This window comes from Pelophylax lessonae, assembly GCF_965119305.1.
Source record: "Pelophylax lessonae genome assembly, chromosome: 12".
Classification (NCBI taxonomy): domain Eukaryota; kingdom Metazoa; phylum Chordata; class Amphibia; order Anura; family Ranidae; genus Pelophylax; species Pelophylax lessonae.
The window spans coordinates 131,175,092-131,199,450 of NC_138779.1; the positions used below are offsets into that span (position 1 = coordinate 131,175,092).

General features: G+C 43.4%; 1 protein-coding gene across 1 annotated transcript in view; it reads right to left on the reverse strand.

Moving 5' to 3' along the window:
* LOC309567884 (transmembrane protease serine 13-like) overlaps nucleotides 1-23,683 on the reverse strand; it is a 139,139-nt gene extending 115,456 nt beyond the window's left edge. The window contains exon 1 of the mRNA XM_082273396.1: nucleotides 23,206-23,683. Coding sequence (XP_082129522.1) covers nucleotides 23,206-23,220 — 15 coding nt within the window. The 5' untranslated portion in view covers nucleotides 23,221-23,683. The remainder of the gene's footprint in view (nucleotides 1-23,205) is intronic.
* Nucleotides 23,684-24,359: the final 676 nt, after the last annotated feature.

The following is a 24,359-nucleotide window of genomic DNA, read 5'->3' on the forward strand; positions in this document are numbered from 1 at the left end:
GGTGGTGGAGTGGTGGTGGACTTCCTGCTGCCCTGGTGGAGTCCTGGTACTTAACTATATATTTTTATACGTATTATCTATCTATATGGCCGGCCAGGCTGGCAAAGTGGCAGAGGGTCGCTGCATGCTCTGGCATGCCCTCCTCCTGGGCCTGGCGCGCTGTGCTCTCTCTGCCGCTCGCCTCTCCTCTCTCACAGTCTGAGTCTCCTCCTCCTCTCTCTCCAGTAATGAGGACAGCGGTCATAGAGGAGAGGGGGAATTAAAATTACATATACTGCCATCTAGTGGCGGTAGATGTAATTGCGGTAACGCAGCCGAAAATAGCGGCAACGGTGTTACAGGGAGGGGACGGGTAATCAATTTGATTACTAGTTACCCTCAAAAGTAACTGCGTTAAGTAACACCGTTTACTTAAACGCAGTTACTACCATCACTGGCTGTTACTATCGAGTAAACATCGAGGAGGCAGCAGAACCACAAGCTAACCCCTCAGTAACAGAAAATAGAGGGCAAAACTGTACATAAAAGCTTAACATACAATGTTCCGTAGGCACTTGCTTACAGCCTTTCTTGAAATAGGAAAGAAAATTGGAAAACAAACAAGACAGGCATGACTGATCATTTCTGATGTGTCAAATAGGACTATGTAATACATAACTGCTGCTAATGAAACATGTAATGATGCAGAGCAACTAAGGTATTCTTCTCCTCAATCAAATACTAATTCAGGTGAGTCTATTCAAGATCTAAATGATTTCATTGCTTTTAACAAAGAAAGACACTGCAACTTTCTAAAAGCCAGGGTTTGGGTAGAGGACAAAATGTTACAATTCTATGAAACAACATCTCTTTACTTGACATGCTAGGAGTTATTAAAACTTATAAGATTGCGTGCAGAACCTGAGGCCACCAAGGTACCAGCTGTCTTTGCAGAAAGTAGGGTAGAAATGGTGTCAGAAACTGCCGATATCCAGGCACAAACTGTACTAAAGGAGACAGAAGCTGCCTATAAGAAAGCAGAAATGGATGTAGGAGCTGCCTACAAAATAGCAAAAATGGACACAGAAACTGCCCACAAGAAAGCTGAAAAGAAGGACCTGCAAAGGAAATGTGACTAAGCTACAGCCAAAGTGAGGCTAAGAGTATTAGAACAAGCTGTTACCTGGTAACAGCTTGGTGAGGTAGTGTCAGCTTTGCAAAACAGAAGAACCCATAGAGCTATGTTTTAGGCCAACGCAGCTAATTCTCAGCTACCTTTGATGCTCCTGGGTCTGGCGCGCTGTGCTCTCTCTGCCGCTTGCCTCTCCTCTCTCACAGTCTAAATCTCCTCCTCCTCTCTCTCCAGTACCGCAGACAGTGGTCATAGAGGAGAGGGGGAATTACAATTACATCTACTGCCATCTAGTGGCGGTAGATGTAATTGCGGTAACGCAGCCGAAAGTAGCGGCAACGGCGTTACCCTCAAAAGTAACTGCGTTAAGTAACGCCATTTATTTAAACGCAGTTACTACCATAACTGACCACAACCATATAATATGAGGTCAAACCTAAACACTTTTAAAGAATTTGCAATCCGGCAGGCCCTTTCACTACACAGTTGAAGGTAAATCTAAAGGAAATTGAATAATAAAATTGTATAATGTATAGCTAGCCATAGAAAATCCAACACAAGAACCTGCAAGCTCAACAAAGTGTGTGTCGTCATCTGAGACACTCTTTAGGGAAGGTCAGGCTCACATTACAGGAAGTGAATATGAAAAATCAGCTGGTAAACTTTAATGTTATCCAGCCAACAATGCAATTGAGCTAAGTTTTGAAATTCCACTCAATATACCTTAAAGCCCAAACGAATGTTCTTCGTAATAGGTAAATGCATGCCAGTTACTGTTTGTTAGGAAGAAGTGATCTCTTTGCAGAGGTTCGTTATGCTCTGCAGAGAGTCCACTGCTTCCAAACAAAGAATAAAGGTTCCACTCTGCAGCTGCTGGCAGAGGACAGGCTTTTCTAATTAGGCTATGGCTGCTTTAGCTAAAAAATGAAATGTAAGACATTCTTTATGACCTGGACGACCTATGTATTTAGCTGATTGGGGTACAATTTACAAAAGATTACCGCAATAACATGGTCACGTGATTCATTAGCATATATTATTGCATGCGGTAAAAAAATGTCCAATTCACAAAAAAAAAAAAATAACGATTCTGCGGTATTTAATGCAAAATGAAAAATTTGTCAGTAAATATCACAAAAAACATGCAGTAAGCAAAAGAAGGTAAAAAAAAGATGCAATATGTATTACCAGGGTTTTGTTGGTGGTATCACATGCCGTATTTTTCTGATGCAATGTGGGTTCCCCCCCCCCCCAAAAAAGCTGGTTGTTAAGGAGCGGGCTGGGAAGCCGGCCACCATGTCCTTAACAACCGATAAGTCATCAGCAATCAGCGGCAATGCCGACAATGAAAAATTAAAAAAAAAAAAAATCTGCATGGGTTCCCCCCAATCCATATCAGGCTCTTTGGGTCAGGTATGTGTTTTAAGGGGAACCCCCGTGTCAAAAAAAAAAAAAAAAATGTTGTGGGGTCCCCAAAAAATCCATACCAGACCCTTATCAAAGCATGCAGCCTGGCAGGTCAGGAAAGAGAGAGGACGAACCATATTAGGCCACAAGACCTCAAAATGGGGGGCTCTTTGGGGCAGGGGGGCCTGCCCCCCCAAAGCATCTTGTCAACAAGGGCCTCTTACCCACAACCCTGGGTGGTGGTTGTGATCTGCGGGCAGGGGGCTTATCGTAATCTGGAAGCCCCCTTTAATAAGGGGGCCCCTAGATCCCGCCCCCCCCCCCATGTGGATGAGCATGGGGTACATAGTACTCCTACTCATTCACCAAAAACAAAAGTGTAGTGTAAAAAATGACAGTTGGCAGTTTATGACAAGTCCTTTTTTTAAGCACTTGCTGACAACCCGCCGCAGTTATATGGCGGAAGGTCGGCAGGTTCCTGCTAATCACCGTATCTGTATGGTGGTCCGCGAGAGTGATCCTGGTGGCCCACTTGCCAGTGGGGAAGCTGATCCAGGTGGCCACGATTGCTGCTGGGCACCGGCGATCTCGCCCAGTGAGGAGAGAACGGCGGTCTGCTGTTGTAAACACAGCAGACTGTTGTTCTCTCAGGAATCAATGCAGAGCTCCTGCGTTACTCCTATTTAGGAACACGGGTCTCTGCATTGATTTCACAAGCCCACCCCATCCCCCACAGTTAGAAAACACCCCCTAGGCTCCCATTTAACTCTTTGATCACCTCTGGGTTAACCCCTTCCCTGCCAGTGTCATTATTAAAGTAACAGTGCATTTTTTTTAGCACTACAGATTACTGAATTCCCCCAAAACTGCCCCAATGTCGATCTAAAAATCGCTGATCGCCATTACTAGTAAAAAATAAATAAATAAAAATGACATAACTCTTTCCCCTAGTTTGTGGATGCAATAAGTTTTGCGCAAACCAATGACAATACGCATATTCTTTTTTTTAACTTTTTTTGACTCTGCCCCCTTGTGATGTCGTCGGTCAGGGGCATGATGATTTTAGAGGTTTTCTGTATGTGGGGGATGTAAATAGCCTTTCTATGTAAGTCCAACAAAAAGTTTCCTGCATACCATAAAGGTAAGCAAAAGGGATTGGAGGATCACTAAATTATTTACAAAAGGGAGTAGTGCACTGCCTGGATGAAGAACTGTGCAGGTGGGATGTGTATACTTTTCAAAGCTGAGATTACAATTGTTACTGGAGTTTACCTTTAAAACACCTCTAGCAGGACAACCTGTATAACATTTAGCTTTAGCCATGGGAAAAGCTATAATGCCTTCTTGCTGCTGTAAGGGCCCATCCACACCAATGTGGTCTGTTAGGTGCATTTAATAGGCATTTCATTTGAATGGGCTGCCTAACTCACAACAGACCAAATATTCCTCCTGCTGCATTTTTGCTAGCGCAGTTCACCATATTACTGCAATTCAGGAACGTTGGGGAGCCATTCACAATAAATAGCACAGTGGTGCACCAATGCTTGTAACATGCTTTTCTACAATGGTCTGATGGGAACTAGCTCTAGAGGCCCATTCACACTAGTGAGCCACACTGATTGCATGTCTGCAATATACATTTTTGTTTTTGGGTTGCGTTTTAGTCTTTAAAACACTATTGAAACCAAGAATGGCCAGGCAACAGGGGAGAACTGGGCCAGGAGGCAGGGGGGCAATTGCCCCCCGGGCCACTCTGATGCCCTGCAAAAAGGCTGCACCGCTTCTGCCCAAAGGATTCCTGGTAAAGAGAAGTAAAAAGTCCCCACTGCTGACCTACTGAGTGCAGGATGAAGACAAGGACAGAGAGCAGCCCTCCCCCCAGCATGGATGGTGTAAAGCAGAGGCCGGTTCCATGATCCACTGGACACTGACCTCCTCCAGGCCGCCCTGACCGGGGTGTCCCAGCTCCCCCAACTTCCCCCTGCTGGCCAGGTCAGTAACCCAAATTTGGCCAGTGAGTAGAGAGTACCTGGAGCAGAGCTTCAGCCTGGAATGGGGGTCAAGAGGAGGCAGGGAAAAGGGAGAGTGGGAGGGGGGCTGAGTTGCTGCACCATGTGCCCCTGGTTTGCACTTTCCCCCTGGGCCGAAAGTTGCCAGTCAGCCCCTGCCAGGCAACCATCATTTTCAGAAGACCAGTAGTTGCATTACTGATGTTGCTCTTCCTTGACTGGAAAAAAGTTAGTTTTTTTGTGAAATTTTTGTTCAGTGTGTTTGATAATACAAAATACACCGAACAAGGCTACTAAAATCTACAAACGTAGTGATTACATTTCACCTGTTCAAAACCATTCCTGCCATTCTTTTGTGAATAAAATAATACCGGGCCCATTCCTTTATATCATAATGAAATGTGAATGTAATACCTTCTTTTTTCAAGCAGTGGTTTCTTTGTACTTTTCTTTTGAGCTTGTTCCCCCTATTCATACATCTTCCAGCACATCCCGACCAGCCAAATGTACAGTATAGATCCCTCTCTCTGTCTTTTATCACTCATGTTCTGCCTGAGTCCTATTTATTTCAAAAAATGACTTTGCTACTTTAGAGTACCTTCTTTGTCCAGATGCCTGCACTTTATTGCTATTCCTAGCAGCAGAGCGCATAATGCGCAGGCTCCTATAGGGACCCGCAAAAAAGTGTTTTTTTTTTGGTCAAAGTTTAAAATTATACATTCAATTGCATGTTGAATTTCAATTATTTTGAGTCTACTCCTAATAATCTAAATGATCTTGACGTTTGATAACCTACTTTTTGAAGAATCCTTCTCATTTACTTCCTTAAAGGGGAAGTACAGCTAAAGCTTGTATGGCTGTACTTCTCATGTCGATCACAGGAGTGCAGCTCGTTCTGCACTCCTGTGACCTGTTTTCAGCAGACAGCGGGCTGAAGCCTGCTGTCAGCTGACGTCACAGAGCCTGTCCAGCCTGGGGAAAGATTGCGATGACATTGTCGGGATTCACCCCAGAGCCTGGACCAGCACCTGGCTCAGCCGCTCTGAGCCAGCCACCTACGCTTAAAACCCCCTCCCCAACCCAGCACTCCAATGAGCAGGTGGGGGGGGGCAGAGCAGACAGCCGTGACTGACAGTCACTAGTTCTCTGCTCACAGAGTTCTCAATCTTACAAATGGCGGGGGACAGATGTGGCATCTGATGATACCAACTAGGTAAGTATGATTCTTAAAAAAAAAAAAAATCCCAAACTTCTCTTTTAAAAGCAGTGGTATTTATTCACAATGCCTAGTGACAATGCATTGGTGTGTCACACATTTCACAGATCTTGCCTTCTGAACTAAAAGAGGCACAATCAGTATTGGAAACACACCAAAATATCTCAGCTTGCAGGCAGCATTGTGCCATGGGATATGTAGTCCTTAGAAATCGAAAGTAAACCAAAGGACTGAGCAGAGGAGAAGCTGGAAAGCATACAGGGGATCTAGAAGTTATGAAGCTAGATGATCAGCAGACAGGCAGAACTCACAACGTGACAGGAGATGTTTCAAGTAAGCTTATATTGGATTGTCAAAATTACCAATTGTTTGTATTGCTATTACAATTCTGATGTTAAAATGACTTCCTTTTTTGTGAAGGACAATACAACCCCAAACACACACAGTCCTACTGCCCATTGAGGCAGCTCCTCAAAGTGAGCCAATAGAGATATGGGGGAAATAGCCAAGCTCCACCACCTAGAAGTGGGGGCTATGGCCCCTCAGAACACCAGCCATTGCCGCACACTGCAAGCTGTTATAGCTGCTGCAAGTATGTGCAGGCACTACCTGCCAGCCAAGTCTTATAATATATGATTTTTGTGCCCAAGCCCTGAATATCATTCAGCAGTACAGTTTCCTTGTATCCCAGACTTAATTTCTGGGTAGTCTCTTGTTACTATTTTAATTTATTCTACCAGACTCTCCTGAACTGGCATATTTCTTTTATCTTTATAAACCTTCATACTGCCACTACTTGTAATTGCCATTTCTCACCAGTTAGTATTAAATGCAATGAGATTGATTTACTAAAGGAAAATAAAATGGTCAATTTGTAAAGGAATTGTTGCTGTGCAAGAAATATATTCCTTAGTATCAAGGCTTTTTTTTCAGTGGGAATGCAGGGGAATGCAGGGGAACGCAGTTCCGGCACCTCAAGTGCTGAACCTATGTAATAACAAGGGGTGATGGGGTGTGCTGGAGGGTCTATTGATGCAACTGGGGGATTTATTGCTGCTGGAGAGGATCTATCTTCTGTTGCTGGGTAATAAATGTTGCTGAGAGGGATCTACTGTTGAGGGAGGGGTCTATTGTTGCTGGCTGCTGTGAGGTTTATTGATGCTGGCTATTAGGAGTCTGTTGTTGCTGGGGGCATCCATTGTTGATAGCTACAGAGGATCTATTTTACTGCCTTTCTTGTTATCATTAACAAATTTCATACAAATTACTCAGCACCACAAAATGATACTTGGTTCCGTATGCTCTAAAAGAGGCATTACCTGGAGATGGGTGAAACCAATGGACAGTGCTCGGAGGGGGGCAGGGGCAGGGAAAATAGGTGGCTCAGAAGGGGGGAGTTTCTGAATTTATTCATTAGGAAAAAAAAGTCCTGCTTAGCATAGAAAAAGTGGTGAGAATTCCCTTTTTAATGAATATCTAATCACGTGCAAGGATAATGAAAAAAACAGTATCTTGCACAGAATTGGAGGATGGAAGTGAGCAGACTTTACCTTATTCACTAAGCTAAAAATCCTTGCAAAGGGAAAGTTTACCTTTCTAAGTAAACAGCCAATTTGCCTTTAATAAACCAACCCAATCACCCTCTGGTCTCCACAATTATGGAACTTTTTCTGTCCCTTAGATTTTCAATCTGTCCCAAAATTCCCTTGTGTAGCTAATTTTATTGATCTCGCCACTTCTCAGACAAAGCAAATCTAAAGATAGCTCACCCACTAGAGCAGAAACTCCAAGAAGCCATTGCAAAATTTCACAGCCCATTTCCTGCTTTCACATGAAAGCTAAACGAGTAGTGACAAGCCCTTCAAGTATCTCCTTAAGAGCTTACTCTTATGGTATCCAGAAGGTAAAAATGATATGATAACCTATTTACACTTCTCTCAGTCTTGTTCACATTGCATAGTAGAAGCTAAGTGGTTAAAACAAATAGTAATATACTCATGTAATTATCACCTTACTTACAAGCACAACAAATAATACTAATTTCTAGAGCAAATTAAGCATTATTACAATATTGATCTTAATACCTTTTCAGTTTCAATTTTTTATATTCAAAATGAATAAAGAAACAATAGACATCATAATGGTTGCGAGTAAAGATACACTGTATATCTTGTTAAGAACGTTGCATATTGTACATGTGCATAGGCCATCATACATATACAGTATTATACATCATGTGCATAGGTCATCATACGTATAAAGTATCATACATCATGTGCATAGGTCATCATACATATACAGTATCATACATCATGTGCATAGGTCATCATACGTATAAAGTATCATACATCATGTGCATAGGTCATCATACGTATAAAGTATCATACATCATGTGCATAGGTCATCATACGTATAAAGTATCATACATCATGTGCATAGGTCATCATACATATAAAGTATCATACATCATGTGCATAGGCCATCATACATATACAGTATCAGACATCATGTACATAGGCCATCATACATATACAGTATTATACATCATGTGCATAGGTCATCATACGTATAAAGTATCATACATCATGTGCATAGGTCATCATACATATACAGTATCAGACATCATGTGCATATTTCATCATACATATACAGTATCATACATCATGTGCATGGGTCATAATACATATACAGTATCAGACATCATGTGCATAGGTCATCCTCAGGGCTGCTGTTAGAAATCGCGGGGCCCCATACAGACTACCTGGCAGGGCACCTCCAAGAAAATATTAAAGGTATATTTAGCTAAAATTACAACAAAATCACTATTACCAGACACAAATACAACATAACTCACATAATTCCTGCTAAATCTAAAATAAAAAACTAAACACCAGGAGTGAGGAATATGTTTGATAAGGAGAACCTACGGCATATACCCACTCACCCTGCGCTCAAAACTTATTTTAAGAAATCAACGTGCGCTCAAAAAATACTGACACAAAGTCTAAGCAGCTGCTATAAAATAACAAATATGCAAAAACGGTGTTATAGAATATTAAAACTAGAAAAATATATCTAAAACACTAGCAGCGCTAGAAATTGGACAAATGTAATTTCCACAAAAGTCCTTCAAAGCAATGATGCACAGTCCAATCTGAAATACCCTATGTCACATATAGTGCATCACTAAGGGTAAGGGAGTAAGGGATCATGGCTCGTCCACCAGACTTCCACCACAGACCTATGCTCCCCCCCTATTCTTAAAACTCACCAGATTGCAGGTGAAAAAGATCCTTCAAAATATCGACCAATCAAAGGATATAAGACTCCAGATTCGGACTGCTACCTCTCTCCTTCCAACGTTACTCCATTCACAATAACATGTAAATGAACAGAGTAAGGGCAACAATAGTGTAATTCCGCATAAAATGTATTCAAGAAAAAAAGACACACATTGAGCCCCTCTCCCCTTCAGATGTCTACTTACAGGAAGACCGTTAAATGAAGGCATTGAGTAAAATAAGTACGCTGGATAGCCACCAATTCCAAATCCTTACACCCAGGAAGTATGGAAGATGTCCGGCGTGATGTTACTAGGATAGGCGACCGCGCACTCCAGCTCTGTTAGAGCTGGAGTGCGCGGTCGCCTATCCTAGTAACATCACGCCATATACAGTATCATACATCATGTGCATAGGTCATCATACATATACAGTCAGGGCCGACCCTACCACTGGGTCCATTGGACCCAGGCAGAACTTTGAGAGGGGCAGCAAATTGATGCTGAAGATTCATTTTTCCAGCAGTTTTGTGTGTCATCAGTTTGTGGCGCATTACAGGCAGCATTTCCCCATCTCATACTGCTGCCCATAGTGCAAACTGATAAGTATGAGGAGGCAGGGGGTCTCCACCGGGGGAACGTTCCTTATGTGATTGTGGTGTGTGTAATGGAGTCAGACATTCAGACAAACAAAATAATACTGGAGTTTGTGGTTTGGATTTGAAAATAATGGTATGTTATATAATTGTGCATGTAGACAAGGTGATGTTGCATATAAATCTGACTTCCTGATCAATTTAATCTTAGTTTTAATTATCATGATATTAAATAGAATTGTGTGGGCCTTTTGGTGGGCGTGAATTTTTTTGGAGGGGCATCATTTCATTTTTGGACCCAGGCAGCACAATATCTTGGGCAGCCCTGTATACAGTATTATACATCATGTGCATAGGTCATCATACATACACAGTATTATACATCATGTGCATAGATCATCATACATATACAGTATTATACATCATGTGCATAGATCATCATACATATACAGTTTTATACATCATGTGCATAGAGCATCATAGTACATCATGCATCAAGTGCATTGCACACATCATAGTGGTTATAAGGAAAATACACTTGTTTGTTCAGAACATTGCATGAAGAGTTGCAATCAATGGTTTAACCTCCCTGGCGGTCTGATTATATCAGAATTTTTGTGCTAAAAGCGGTACATTGTTTTGCATGGAAAATATTTATATTTTATATTTTAGGCCTGTAATTCTCAGGAATAACTCACTTAAATCTGTCCAAACCAGAGTCTAGTAGACATCCCGGGTATGAAAAAGTTTAAAACACGAAATCATAAATTATAATATAATAATAAAAAATGTCATCAAATTTTTCATTGTTTTCAAAGTGGAGATATTTCATGATGAGGGAGAATCTGCACTCTGACATGACCGTGCCAAAGAATGGAGTGGCAAGTAATGTATTGGTTGTCCAATACCACTTCTGCAGGGGTTTCCCCACCACTCCCTGAAGAATTATTAGGCCCAGAAACTTCCAAATGTCATCTTTGGTCACTGGTTCTCACTTTCTGTATCTTGCAAACTTCCGATGCGTAGCCAATTTTTGCTCTTTGTACCGATTTGTCCTGGTAACTATTTTTTCAATAACCTCATCGGTCAGAAACAATTGTAGGTATGGCAAGGGGTTGTCATGGTCAACATCAACTCTTATACCAGGTGCTCCAGTAAATGGGAATCTTGGGGGCGCTGCCTGATCCATAGAGCACCAAGTTCGCACATCACTGAGCTCAGAATCGTCGCTGTTGTCACTTTTAGTACCTGATGACAAATTTTCCCACTAATCACTATCGCTCAGTTCTTCAAATAATTCCGATTCAACGTCACTGTTTTCCAGTTTGTCCAAAGGCCCTTTTGAGTTAAAAGAACGCTTTTTGGACGCCATGGACATTCTCAATTTTCCAGGCACAAAGAACTGCAAAAAGAACAGGCAGGACACTAGAAAAGCCACTAGTTGAAAATCTGTGGTGAAATGGCATGATACAAAGTTGTAATCCTAATAGATTACACTGTATCATGTCATTTGTTTTATTTTTATTTTTTAATCCCCCGCCGGTTCCACCCCCCTGCATCACGGCGCTCGCAGGAAAGGGAACCGGAAGACAGGTGACGGCATCGTCCGAGCACACAGCGGGAGGACAGTGGGAGGATGGCTGGAGGACGGTTGGGGAGGATGGCGGGGGATCGCAGTGGAAGGTAAGTTTGATTGTGGGGTAATCCCGAGTGTGGCTCGGGGTTACCACTTTTGGCACTGTATATTAACCCCGAGCCACACTGGGGAATACCGCTAGGGAGGTTAATGTAATATCCTTATTCTCTAAAGAAAATCGATACACATCAACTACTTAATAGTCCTGTAATCTATATTTAAAAAATGTGCACTGATCTATACACACTACAAATCCTATCGTCCATAATCTATAGTCATTATTCCAACATGAGGCCAAGCAAGAGGGGTGGCTACCTTCCTACAGTGGGGCCATGGAGAACAAACATAGCCACCTTCTAACAGAATGTCGAATTTGGAGATTTAGAGGAGGCTGAGAGCAATAGAAGGGATTTTCTAAGTTAAGATTACATACTTCAATACAATTTTTTAGACCAGAGTTTAGCGCCACTTTTATTTCCTTATAACAACACCTATTGCATGATAAAAAGGAGTATAACCTAGTCCCTACTAAATATATTAAAGTGGTTGTAAAAGGCTCATGATTTTTTTACCATCATGTATTCTTTGCATGAAGGTAATAAAACCTCCTCTGTGCAGCAGCCCCCCCCCCCCAGCCCCTCGAATACTTACCTGAGCCCCATCTCGATCCAGCAATGTGTACAAGAGCCTCGTCTCTCTGGGGACTCTCCCTCCTCATTAGCTGAGACGGTCAATTACAGCCAGTGAGGAGAGAAATGAGGCAGGCCAAATGGGGCCTCTGTGTGTAAATGGACACGCAGAGCTGCAACTTGGGAATGAGCCTGCTTGGGTGCCCCCACAGAAAGCAGCTTGCAATGGGGGCACCCAGCAGGAAGGAGGAGCCAAGAGCGCCAGTGATGGACCCAAGAAGTAGAGGATCGGGCTGCTGCACAGCACAGGTGAGTATGACATGTTTGTTATTATTATTTTTTTTTTTTTAAAAGCCTTCAATATCATTTTAAATATAAATATAGTAACCATTACCCAATTATTCCAAAACATATCCAAATCTGAAACTTTTTTAAGCATGGAAATAGTTTAACAGATCACAAATGAATAACACTGAAAAAAGAAAGCTTCAAAGGCCAGAAACCTCTATCCTGAAGAACATCATCACCTAACAATTACTAAGCAATCATTAAATTGCTTTTGTAGCAGTTATATTTTTCCTAACAATGTCCTCCTGATTCATATGAAATATCTGATGTACCACTGCAGAAAGGTACCTCAAAAGCACCCCCCCCCCTGCATCCCAATAAACATATTCTTTTAATGGCTTGAAATACAAAAGGGTAGAGACCAACCTCGTGTACATGTAGAAACTTTAGACTTTAGATGGGTAGAACACAACTGGATTTTAAGAGTATGAAATATGTTCACCTATGCCTCTATTTAAAAGTCTGGTTGTACAGCCCTCATTTTGTATAAAACAGATTTCACAGGTAATCAAGTGTATAACATTAGGTGTGTTTTGGTTTGCGTACTGACACAATGACTATATATATATATATATATATATATATATATATATATAGTTTTCAGTTCAAACAAAAAGTTAGAAGCACACAAGATTTCTCCCAGTCTTAAAGGTTCTCAGTATTTGTTACCTCTATATGTGACTAAGAGATCGTCATATACCCCCAGTCCAAAAGTGAATAGAAAGTAATGAGGTATAACATGTCCTCATCAAAGCTCAATACTTTTGGAGATGAAAAAAAAAAAATCAAGCATTAACTAATTATCGCAAAGCAAAGATTAGACAACCTGAATTGACAAAGCCTCCAAATATATTCTCCAAAGACTGTATGAACTTTACCTGCCCAAGTCTTTCTCTTTTGTATCTAGTTAATAATGGTTAACATATCAAATCACACTCCCCTTAAACCAACCCCCATCCCGCTCAATATCTTGACCACCACTGACTATCTGTTTTCTGCTGACCTTCATTCTTTCTCACTTTTTCTTTCAACTATTTAAATGGGTCCATGTGGACATCCTTTTGTTTGTCTTCCTGTTTCTTGCCATAAAGGTTAAAAGGAATAGAAAAGTAGATTGAAGCAGATTGTTGCAGCTTAAAATGAAGTCAAATGCACTTGTCAATGGATTCTGAATGACCTCAGTTTATCCAAATGATCTCAATGCAAGCAGAATGCACCTAAAAGCACTCTGTGATACCCATCAACACAAGTCCTAGATTATCCATGGCCACACTAAAAGTGGTGCATAATAGACACGTGCATCATTTTTAATATATTATACTGTATATATGAAATGTGAATATTAAATAATAATTAATATAATAATAATTATTCTAATAAGTATTTCGTTTGATTTATTTTTCATATTACTACTACTATTATCTACTGTTTCAACTTCACTGGAGATTATCTTCACTGGAATATGGCTAGTTGTAGTTGGTCACATTCATCTGGACTTGTTCTGTAATGTGGAAGACTACCCTGTGTAGCTATGAATTTTGGAGTATGCTCCAAACACTTATCTGAAGAGAGTAGACCACTTGAATGAGTGGTGAAACATGTTCACCATTACAAAATAATTATGGTTGAATGTGACTAACTACCAGTGGCGGCTGGTGCTCAAAATTTTTGGGGGGGCGCAAAAAGAAAAATGTAATCGGTATTGCTTCGCGTCAAAAAACGCAGTAAAAAATTGCGTGACTTTGAAGTCATGGTACAGGCATGGCACAGGTGATGGTACAGGAGATGGTATAGGCATGGCACAGATATGGTATAAGCATGTCACAGGTCATGGTACAGGAGATGGTACATGCCCCCTTTCAATGCAGAGACCAGCGTACATGCCCCCTTTCAATGCAGAGACCAGCGTGCGTGCCCCCTTCAATGCAATGAACACTGTGCTATGCCCCCTTCAATGCAATAAACACTGTGCTGTGCCCCCACAATGCAGAGTTCAGCGTGCATGCCCCCTTCAATGCAACTGTGCTGTGCCCCCTTCAATGCAATGAACAATGTGCTGTGCCCCCTTCAATGCAATGAACACTGTGCTATGCCCTCTTCAATGCAATAAACACTGTGCTGTGCCCCCTTCAATGCAATAAACACTGTGCTGTGCCCCCTTCAATGCAATGAACACTGTGCTATGCCCCCTTCAATGCAATAAACACTGTGCTGTGCCCCCTTCAATGCAATGAACACTGTGCTGTGCCCCCACAATGCAATGAACACTGTGCTGTGCCCCCTTCAATGCAATAAACACTGTGCTGTACCCCCTTCAATGCAATGAACAATGTGCTGTGCCCCCTTCAATGCAATAAACACTGTTCTGTGCCCCCTTCAATGCAATGAACACTGTGCTGTGCTCCAACAATGCAGAGTTCAGCGTGCATGCCCCCTTCAATGCAATAAACACTGTGCTGTGCCCCCTTCAATGCAATAAACACTGTGCTGGGCCCCCTTCAATGCAATAAACACTGTGCTGGGCCCCCTTCAATGCAATAAACAATGTGCTGTGCCCCCTTCAATGCAATAAACACTGTTCTGTGCCCCCTTCAATGCAATGAACACTGTGCTGTGCCCCAACAATGCAGAGTTCAGCGTGCATGCCCCCTTCAATGCAATAAACACTGTGCTGTGCCCCCTTCAATGCAATAAACACTGTGCTGGGCCCCCTTCAATGCAATAAACACTGTGCTGTGCCCCCTTCAATGCAATAAACACTGTTCTGTGCCCCCTTCAATGCAATGAACACTGTGCTATGCCCCCTTCAATGCAATAAACACTGTGCTGTGCCCCCTTCAATGCAATAAACACTGTGCTGTGCCCCCTTCAATGCAATGAACACTGTGCTGTGCCCCCTTCAATGCAATAAACACTGTGCTGTGCCCCCTTCAATGCAATGAACTCTGTGCTGTGCCCCAACAATGCAGAGTTCAGCGTGCATGCCCCCTTCAATGCAACTGTGCTGTGCTCCCACAATGCAATGAACAATGTGCTGTGCCCCCTTCAATGCAATGAACACTGTGCTATGCCCCCTTCAATGCAATAAACACTGTTCTGTGCCCCCTTCAATGCAATAAACACTGTGCTGTGCCCCCTTCAATGCAATAAACACTGTGCTGTGCCCCCTTCAATGCAATAAACACTGTGCTGTGCCCCCTTCAATGCAATGAACACTGTGCTATGCCCCCTTCAATGCAATAAACACTGTGCTGTGCCCCCTTCAATGCAATGAACACTGTGCTGTGCCCCCTTCAATGCAATAAACACTGTGCTGGGCCCCCTTCAATGCAATAAACACTGTGCTGTGCCCCCTTCAATGCAATAAACACTGTTCTGTGCCCCCTTCAATGCAATGAACACTGTGCTATGCCCCCTTCAATGCAATAAACACTGTGCTGTGCCCCCTTCAATGCAATAAACACTGTGCTGTGCCCCCTTCAATGCAATGAACACTGTGCTGTGCCCCCTTCAATGCAATAAACACTGTGCTGTGCCCCCTTCAATGCAATGAACTCTGTGCTGTGCCCCAACAATGCAGAGTTCAGCGTGCATGCCCCCTTCAATGCAACTGTGCTGTGCTCCCACAATGCAATGAACAATGTGCTGTGCCCCCTTCAATGCAATAAACACTGTGCTGTGCCCCCTTCAATGCAATAAACACTGTGCTGTGCCCCCTTCAATGCAATGAACACTGTGCTATGCCCCCTTCAATGCAATAAACACTGTGCTGTGCCCCCTTCAATGCAATGAACACTGTGCTGTGCCCCCACAATGCAATGAACACTGTGCTGTGCCCCCTTCAATGCAATAAACACTGTGCTGTGCCCCCTTCAATGCAATAAACACTGTGCTGTGCCCCCTTCAATGCAATGAACACTGTGCTGTGCCCCCTTCAATGCAATGAACTCTGTGCTGTGCCCCCACAATGCAATGAACACTGTGCTGTGCCCCCACAATGCAATAAACACTGTGCTGTGCCCCCTTCAATGCAATAAACACTGTGCTGTGCCCCCTTCAATGCAATGAACTCTGTGCTGTGCCCCAACAATGCAGAGTTCAGCGTGCATGCCCCCTTCAATGCAACTGTGCTGTGCCCCCTTCAATGCAATGAACACTGTGCTATGCCCCCTTCAATGCAATAAACACTGTGCTGTGCCCCCTTCAATGCAATGAACACTGTGCTGTGCCCCCACAATGCAATGAACACTGTGCTGTGCCCCCTTCAATGCAATAAACACTGTGCTGTGCCCCCTTCAATGCAATAAACACTGTGCTGTGCCCCCTTCAATGCAATGAACACTGTGCTGTGCCCCCTTCAATGCAATGAACTCTGTGCTGTGCCCCCACAATGCAGAGTTCAGCGTGCATGCCCCCTTCAATGCAACTGTGCTGTGCCCCCTTCAATGCAATGAACAATGTGCTGTGCCCCCTTCAATGCAATGAACACTGTGCTATGCCCCCTTCAATGCAATAAACACTGTTCTGTGCCCCCTTCAATGCAATGAACACTGTGCTGTGCCCCAACAATGCAGAGTTCAGCGTGCATGCCCCCTTCAATGCAATAAACACTGTGCTGTGCCCCCTTCAATGCAATAAACACTGTGCTGGGCCCCCTTCAATGCAATAAACACTGTGCTGTGCCCCCTTCAATGCAATAAACACTGTTCTGTGCCCCCTTCAATGCAATGAACACTGTGCTATGCCCCCTTCAATGCAATAAACACTGTGCTGTGCCCCCTTCAATGCAATAAACACTGTGCTGTGCCCCCTTCAATGCAATAAACACTGTGCTGTGCCCCCTTCAATGCAATAAACACTGTGCTGTGCCCCCTTCAATGCAATGAACACTGTGCTATGCCCCCTTCAATGCAATAAACACTGTGCTGTGCCCCCTTCAATGCAATGAACACTGTGCTGTGCCCCCACAATGCAATAAACACTGTGCTGTGCCCCCTTCAATGCAATAAACACTGTGCTGTGCCCCCTTCAATGCAATGAACTCTGTGCTGTGCCCCAACAATGCAGAGTTCAGCGTGCATGCCCCCTTCAATGCAACTGTGCTGTGCCCCCTTCAATGCAATGAACAATGTGCTGTGCCCCCTTCAATGCAATGAACACTGTGCTATGCCCCCTTCAATGCAATAAACACTGTGCTGTGCCCCCTTCAATGCAATAAACACTGTGCTGTGCCCCCTTCAATGCAATAAACACTGTGCTGTGCCCCCTTCAATGCAATGAACACTGTGCTATGCCCCCTTCAATGCAATAAACACTGTGCTGTGCCCCCTTCAATGCAATAAACACTGTGCTGTGCCCCCTTCAATGCAATAAACACTGTGCTGTTCCCCCTTCAATGCAATGAACACTGTGATATGCCCCCTTCAATGCAATAAACACTGTGCTGTGCCCCCTTCAATGCAATGAACACTGTGCTGTGCCCCCACAATGCAATGAACACTGTGCTGTGCCCCCTTCAATGCAATAAACACTGTGCTGTGCCCCCTTCAATGCAATAAACACTGTGCTGTGCCCCCTTCAATGTAACGAACACTGTGCCGTGCCCCCTTCAATGCAATGAACTCTGTGCTGTGCCCCAACAATGCAGAGTTCAGCGTGCATGCCCCCTTCAATGCAACTGTGCTGTGCCCCCTTCAATGCAATGAACACTGTGCTGTGCCCCCACAATGCAGAGTTCAGCGTGCCTGCCCCCTTCAATGCAACTGTGCTGTGCCCCCTTCAATGCAATGAACAATGTGCTGTGCCCCCTTCAATGCAATAAACACTGTGCTGTGCCCCCTTCAATGCAGAGTTCAGCGTGCATGCCCCTTTCAATGCAGAGCGCCACAGCATTGTCCCCCAATAATTGCAGAGCGCCACAGCATTGTCCCCAATGATTGCAGAGTGCGCCACAGCATTGTACCCCAATGATTGCAGAGTGCGCCACAGCATTGTACCCCAATGATTGCAGAGTGCGCCACAGCATTGTCCCCCAATGATTGCAAAGAGCCACAGCATTGTCCCCCAATGATTGCAGAGCGCCACAGCATTGTCCCCCAATGATTGCAGAGCGCCACAGCATTGTCCCCCAATAATTGCAGAGCGCCACAGCATTGTCCCCCAATAATTGCAAAGCGCCACAGCATTGTCCCCCAATAATTGCAGAGCGCCACAGGATTGTCCCCCAATGATTGCAGAGCGCCCACAGCGTTGTACCCCAATGGTTGCAGAGCGCCACAGCATTGTACCCCAATCACTGCAGAGTGCCACAGCATTGTACCCCAATGATTGCAGAGCACCACAGCATTGTCCCCCAATGATTGCAGAGCGCCACAGCATTGTCCCCCAATAATTGCAGAGCGCCACAGCATTGTCCCCCAATGATTGCAGAGCGCCACAGCATTTTCCCCCAATGATTGCAGAGCGCCACAGCATTGTCCCCCAATGATTGCAGAGCGCCACAGCATTGTACCCCAATGATTGCAGAGCGCCACAGCATTGTCCCCCAATGATTGCAGAGCGCCCACAGCGTTGTACCCCAATGATTGCAGAGCGCCACAGCATTGTCCCCCAATAATTGCAGAGTGCCAGCATTGTCCCCCAATGATTGCAGAGTGCCAGCATTGTACCCCAATGATTGCAGAGTGCCACAGCATTGTCCCCCAATGATTGCAGAGTGCCAGCAGTGTACCCCAATGATTGCAGAGTGCCACAGCATTGTCCCCCAATGATTGCAGAGTGCCAGCATTGTCCCCCAATGATTGCAGAGTGCCAGCATTGTACCCCAATGATTGCAGAGTGCCACAGCATTGTCCCCCAATGATTGCAGAGTGCCAGCAGTGTACCCCAATCGATGCAGAGTGCAGCGTGCGTGCTCCCTTCAAACTTACCTGGCGGCGGCGCGGCTCAGCTTCTTCCTCCTCTTCTGCGGCGGGTCCTTCTCCCTCGTCTCGCGGCGGGAACCGGCGGGCGGCCTCTCCTCTTCTGTGAGCGGCGGTGACGGTGAGTGATTGACGCACGCACCGGCACCGCCCCCATTCGACGTCAGCGATATCCTGGATGATGATTGGTCCAGGCTGGAGACTGGACCAATCACAGCCAGGATATCACGAAGGTGGGGGTGGCCAAGCGCTGTTTCCTGCGCCCAGGTTACGCCCCCAGAAGGCAGCCAATCGGCGCCTCTTCTGGGTCGTAACCCCCACCCCCCCTTTAGCCACCACATTGGCCGGCGAACCGATTTTTTTTTTTTTTTCCGAACTTTATTGTTCTTTTTGTCTTTTTTTTTCTTCTTTTTTTTTAGGGGGGGCGGCGCCCTGGCGCCCCCTATGCACGGGCCGCCACTGCTAACTACTACTAGCCACATCATAAAAAAAACCTTCATAGATACACTGGAATATTGTTTTTAGTCAGTGATAAGAACAACGAACAAATTGCCAATTTATGTACTTATATGAAGTCACTATTTGATAATTAGTACAAGGCTAGTAATAGGCAATTTTGCCTGCGATGATGTAGCACATTCATAAGGCCACACGCAGTAACATTTAATAAATACAGTGCTCAGGTTAGTCCACATCCAGTCACTAAGTGTAGAGTCTCAAAACTGGCAGCTAACAGCATTTTAATAAACTGGTTAAGGGTCACAAGATTCTTTTACAAGTTTAGAAGGGACAACTAAACTAATAAGAGGAATGACAACCCTCAGCTATGATTAAAGAGGAACTGAACTGGATTTATTCTTCGATGAGAAGAGTTGATAAGGGAATTAATAAAGTTTGTCTTTTGTGAATCCTCCTGACCCACTTTAAATCCTGGTTTTGATTGTTCAGGTTACTTATAACCTGTTAATATTTGTAACATGTTTTATAGTTAGACCAGTTGGCAGTACTTTCTCCCTTGAAATCCTTAGTCTTATTAAAATGCATGGAACCAAGTGCAGCATTTAGCAGATAAATGACCCGTAGACTATGTTTATAGTCTTTTTACAGATAACCCTCCAGCTGAGATACATACTCAGATACATTAGGTAAGACAAGTGAATGTCTAGAAGTTATATCTCAGAAATTCTAAGCACAGGCAGCCAGATCATTTTTCCGCAGGCACATACATAAGTCCCTCCCTTTGAAATCATACCAAGAATGTGTATTTCTGTTTACAATGATTCTTTTCAAAACCTTTTCTTTTTTATCTGTGCAGTAAGGTAACTTCTTCCAAATCCATAGAACTGTGACCTAAATTGTTTCTAAAGGCAGAAGATTTTTTACCTTAAAGTGAGTGTAAATTCTTTTTTTTTTTTTTTTCTATAAAAATAACGAACATGTTATACTTACCTGCTCTGGGCATTGGTTTGCACAGGGCAGCCCAGATCTTCCTCTTTTTCTCTTTTTGGGTCCCTCGCCGGCGCTCCTGGCCTCTCCCTCCTGTTGAGTGCTCCCACAGTAGGCAGCTTGCTATGGGGACACCTGAGCCGAACCGCAGCTCCATGTATCCATTTAGACACGGAGCCGCGTTTCAGTCCTGCCCCCTCCCTCCCCTCATTGGCTAACTGACTTTGATTGACAGCAGCAGGCGCCAAAGGCGTCGTGGCTGTGTCTCAGCCAATCAGGAGGTAGAGTCCCAGATGGCCAAAGGCACTCTAAGACAACACTGAATCAAGATGGGACTCAGGTATGTATTATTCGGGCTGAGGGGGGCTGCTGCACACAGAAGGCTTTTTATCTTAATGCACAGAATGCATTGGGATATAAAAAAAAAACCTTCTGGGTGCAGCTCCCCACCCCGCCCCCCTTTATATTAACCTGAGCCCCATCTCAGTCCAGCGAAGTGCATGAGAGCATCGGCTATGCCATGTCTCTCTTCCCACATTGGCTCTGACTCGGGGGCAAGCCTGCTCGAGTGCCCTCATAGCAAGAGGCTTGCTGTAGAGGCACTTGACAGGGGGGAGGAGCCAGGACTTCCGGCAGGGGATTCAAAAAGAAAAGGATCGGGGCTACTTTGTGCAAAACCACTGCACAGAGCAGGTAAGTATAAGATCTTTGTTATTTGAAAAAAAAAAAAACCTTTAGAATCACTTTAAAATGTTTTTCAATCTGGATTCACAAATATATCCAAAATGACACTTGAGACTCTCATTAAAAGATATTACTTCTACAATGTACATTTTCATGCGATGAATCACCCAAAATATGCCCATTTCTCTACTTTGACCTGTTTTTGTATTGTTGCATGGCTTGTACAGTGGGTAGCTACAGCCATTGATGTCATGCAGTAGGACTATTTCTTTATGACTGACCTTGTGTCATTCTCTCTCTAGGCTTGCTTCCAAACATGCCATGCAGCTTTTCTTCTACAGTATATGTACAATATATTACAAACAGAAGAATCAGTGCTATTTCCCATATAACATACTGATAATAGATCTACTGGGTGCTCGATCCACAGTCGTTTAGCTGAGTAGATGATGCAGATAGATAATCTGCACAACACTTGTTGCTCTTAAAAAAATCTTCATTTTTATTCATAAACCACAGTGTACAGACGCAGATAAGATCAGTTCACGTGTTTTAGCCTACAAGGCCTCAGTCATCTCTCTGAATTTTATACAGTATATTGCCTTAATTTTTCACAATGGACCCTTTACCTCTTTACAAATGACTTGGCTGGCCTTTGCTAACCTCCTCCCTTGTCCTCAATGAGAGGTCAACAGAGAAGGTCATATGGAGTAGCCAGCACTGAACAGCAAGTAACAAGTTGACCAAACACAAGTCAGGGACCCTACATTTGTGTCCCAGGTGCCAGAATTCCTGGGATACCACTTTATAGCTTTGTTTTTCAAACAGCGTGTACTGTGTATTACAGGGTGGTAGCCTTGCCATGTCTGTTTACATAGTCAGTCTTTGATTTCAACCAAAAAATAATATCCAAATTTAAAACCAGAATATATAGAACCCTAAGCTCACAGTTGGTGCAGAGGAAGTGAAAAAAAAAAATAAAACTTATAAATTATGATCCAATTCACCCCGACTGAAAAAAAACCTTCCTTATTCCCTAAGGCAAACAGATATTCCTTGAATCAATTATCTTTAAAAAAAAAAAAAAGAAAACAAAAGGACATCTGGGAATGCTCCTCTGTACAATTTATACTTTAAGGCTCAACTTTTGTCAATGTTTTTTTTTTTTGGGGGGGGGCGTTGAGGAAGAATTAGACTGTCTACAGGTGACACAGGACCTAGGAAATAGTGGATTTGATGTTACTAGGAAATGGATATTTACACAAGAATAAAAACGGTGACAGATGTTTTAACCTTTGCCCATTTTTCTAAAAAAAAGAAAAAAGTGTTTTAATTGGTGTTTCTGTCCTTTTTTTGGTAGAGCTCCCATAGCCTCCTGCCCCTTGTGATACCATGTCACCAAGATAATAAGTGATCACAAATCTCCCCACTGGGGATGCAAACAATTTTAGACAGAGGTTTTATTGCTTTCTTGCTATGTCCAGAACAAAAAAAATAAATAATAATGTGGACTAGAGTTGGGTTTTTCTTTAGTGGAACAACCAGCACAAAATTTTAGGAGTGCTTAAAATATGTAAGATATGCTGTACATTTAGTATGCTTAACATCACTATTAAAGTGTATAGATATTTTTATAGGTAGTACCAGGATTAGTGGGCTTAGATGCCCTGGCTAAATGGCAAATATGTTCCTGAAAACCACAGAAAAATGTTAATATGCAGAATATAAACAATACTGCTACCAATACAACAACTATTTCAACCTTGTTAAACAACGCAGTCAGCTTTAAACACCGATGATACATTTAGCAAACATTTGCAGTTTTTGACGAAATTATTGCTCAGGTGGATGGTTTATTCTATACTATGACATAAAAAAGCATACAAAGTAAATAATTACATTATCTGTAAGTAAAACACTTACCGGAGGATTTGCCATTGATGAAGCTGAGAAGGTCAGCAATGTACATGAAAGGTCATCTCATTCCATCGACTTGATGTCTATCTGACTCAATAGATGTGATATTGTTTCAACTCAATGCCTTTTTTTTTTTTTTATCTCATACAATATAACTTAGTATAATAATATAATCCAGTTTATGATACTTCTCGTATTTCCGTTTATGCAATAGTCCTCTACAGCTTTAGAAATGTCTTTCTAAGTCAATGCATATTTTAAAGTGATACGGAGCTTTGTAAAGTATCAGGTAGCACTACTCGTATTCGTTTTCCCAGGTTAAGTTAAAGCCAGGTAATACCTTTCCATCGCTTAGTCATGTGTTAAGTGTGTGTTAGGTAACTGTTCTTTTGCCTGTTCCAGTTAGTACCAGTCCTCCACTGTGTAACCCCCTCCTCTGTCCTGGGCACAACCTGTCCTCTTTCCTATCTTGGCTATAGCCTGCCTTCTAATCTGTCCCAAGCAGCATCTTTGCTCTCCTCCCTCTCAGGTAATTGGGATCCTCTCCTCATTCCCTCCCAAACTCACTCAACCTGTCATACCAGCCTAGGCTGTAATCCAGCTCTTGTCATCGCTCCACTGCTCTTGCTTCCTCCCTGTTCTACTACGTGTGATTTTTACAACAGTTTTGGAAAACAGGGAAAATCTGAGATATATGCCTCCATGTGACCTTTAACATGAACATTGCTTAAAACACTTTAAAGATAACAAAAAAGGTGACGTTGTTGTGCTTGCAAGAACTTATGCTAGTCTTCAGTTTGATCCCTATGTATCTCTAGGGGTTTTGGGATCCCAGGCCCAAGCTATACTTGGAGCCTTAACATAAAGTGTCAACTTTTCTCTATCTTGGTGTTAGTCCTACTTCCATCACTTAACTGCCAAATGCCGCAGCATCTTTTCTGCCACCTGAGACTCTGGTATTCAACTTGGGCAAAAGTAAATATTCTATTTACTGTCTGGGCTGGGGATCTAAAGGGCTTAATAGAGATACAGGAAATAACCCAAACCGTCCTCTCCGCTCCTCTCAAGACCTCCTACTCTCAATCTCCCTTGTCTCCTCCTCTCATGCTCGTCTCCAGGATTTCCCCAGGGCCTCTCCCATCCTCTGGAATGCTCTACCT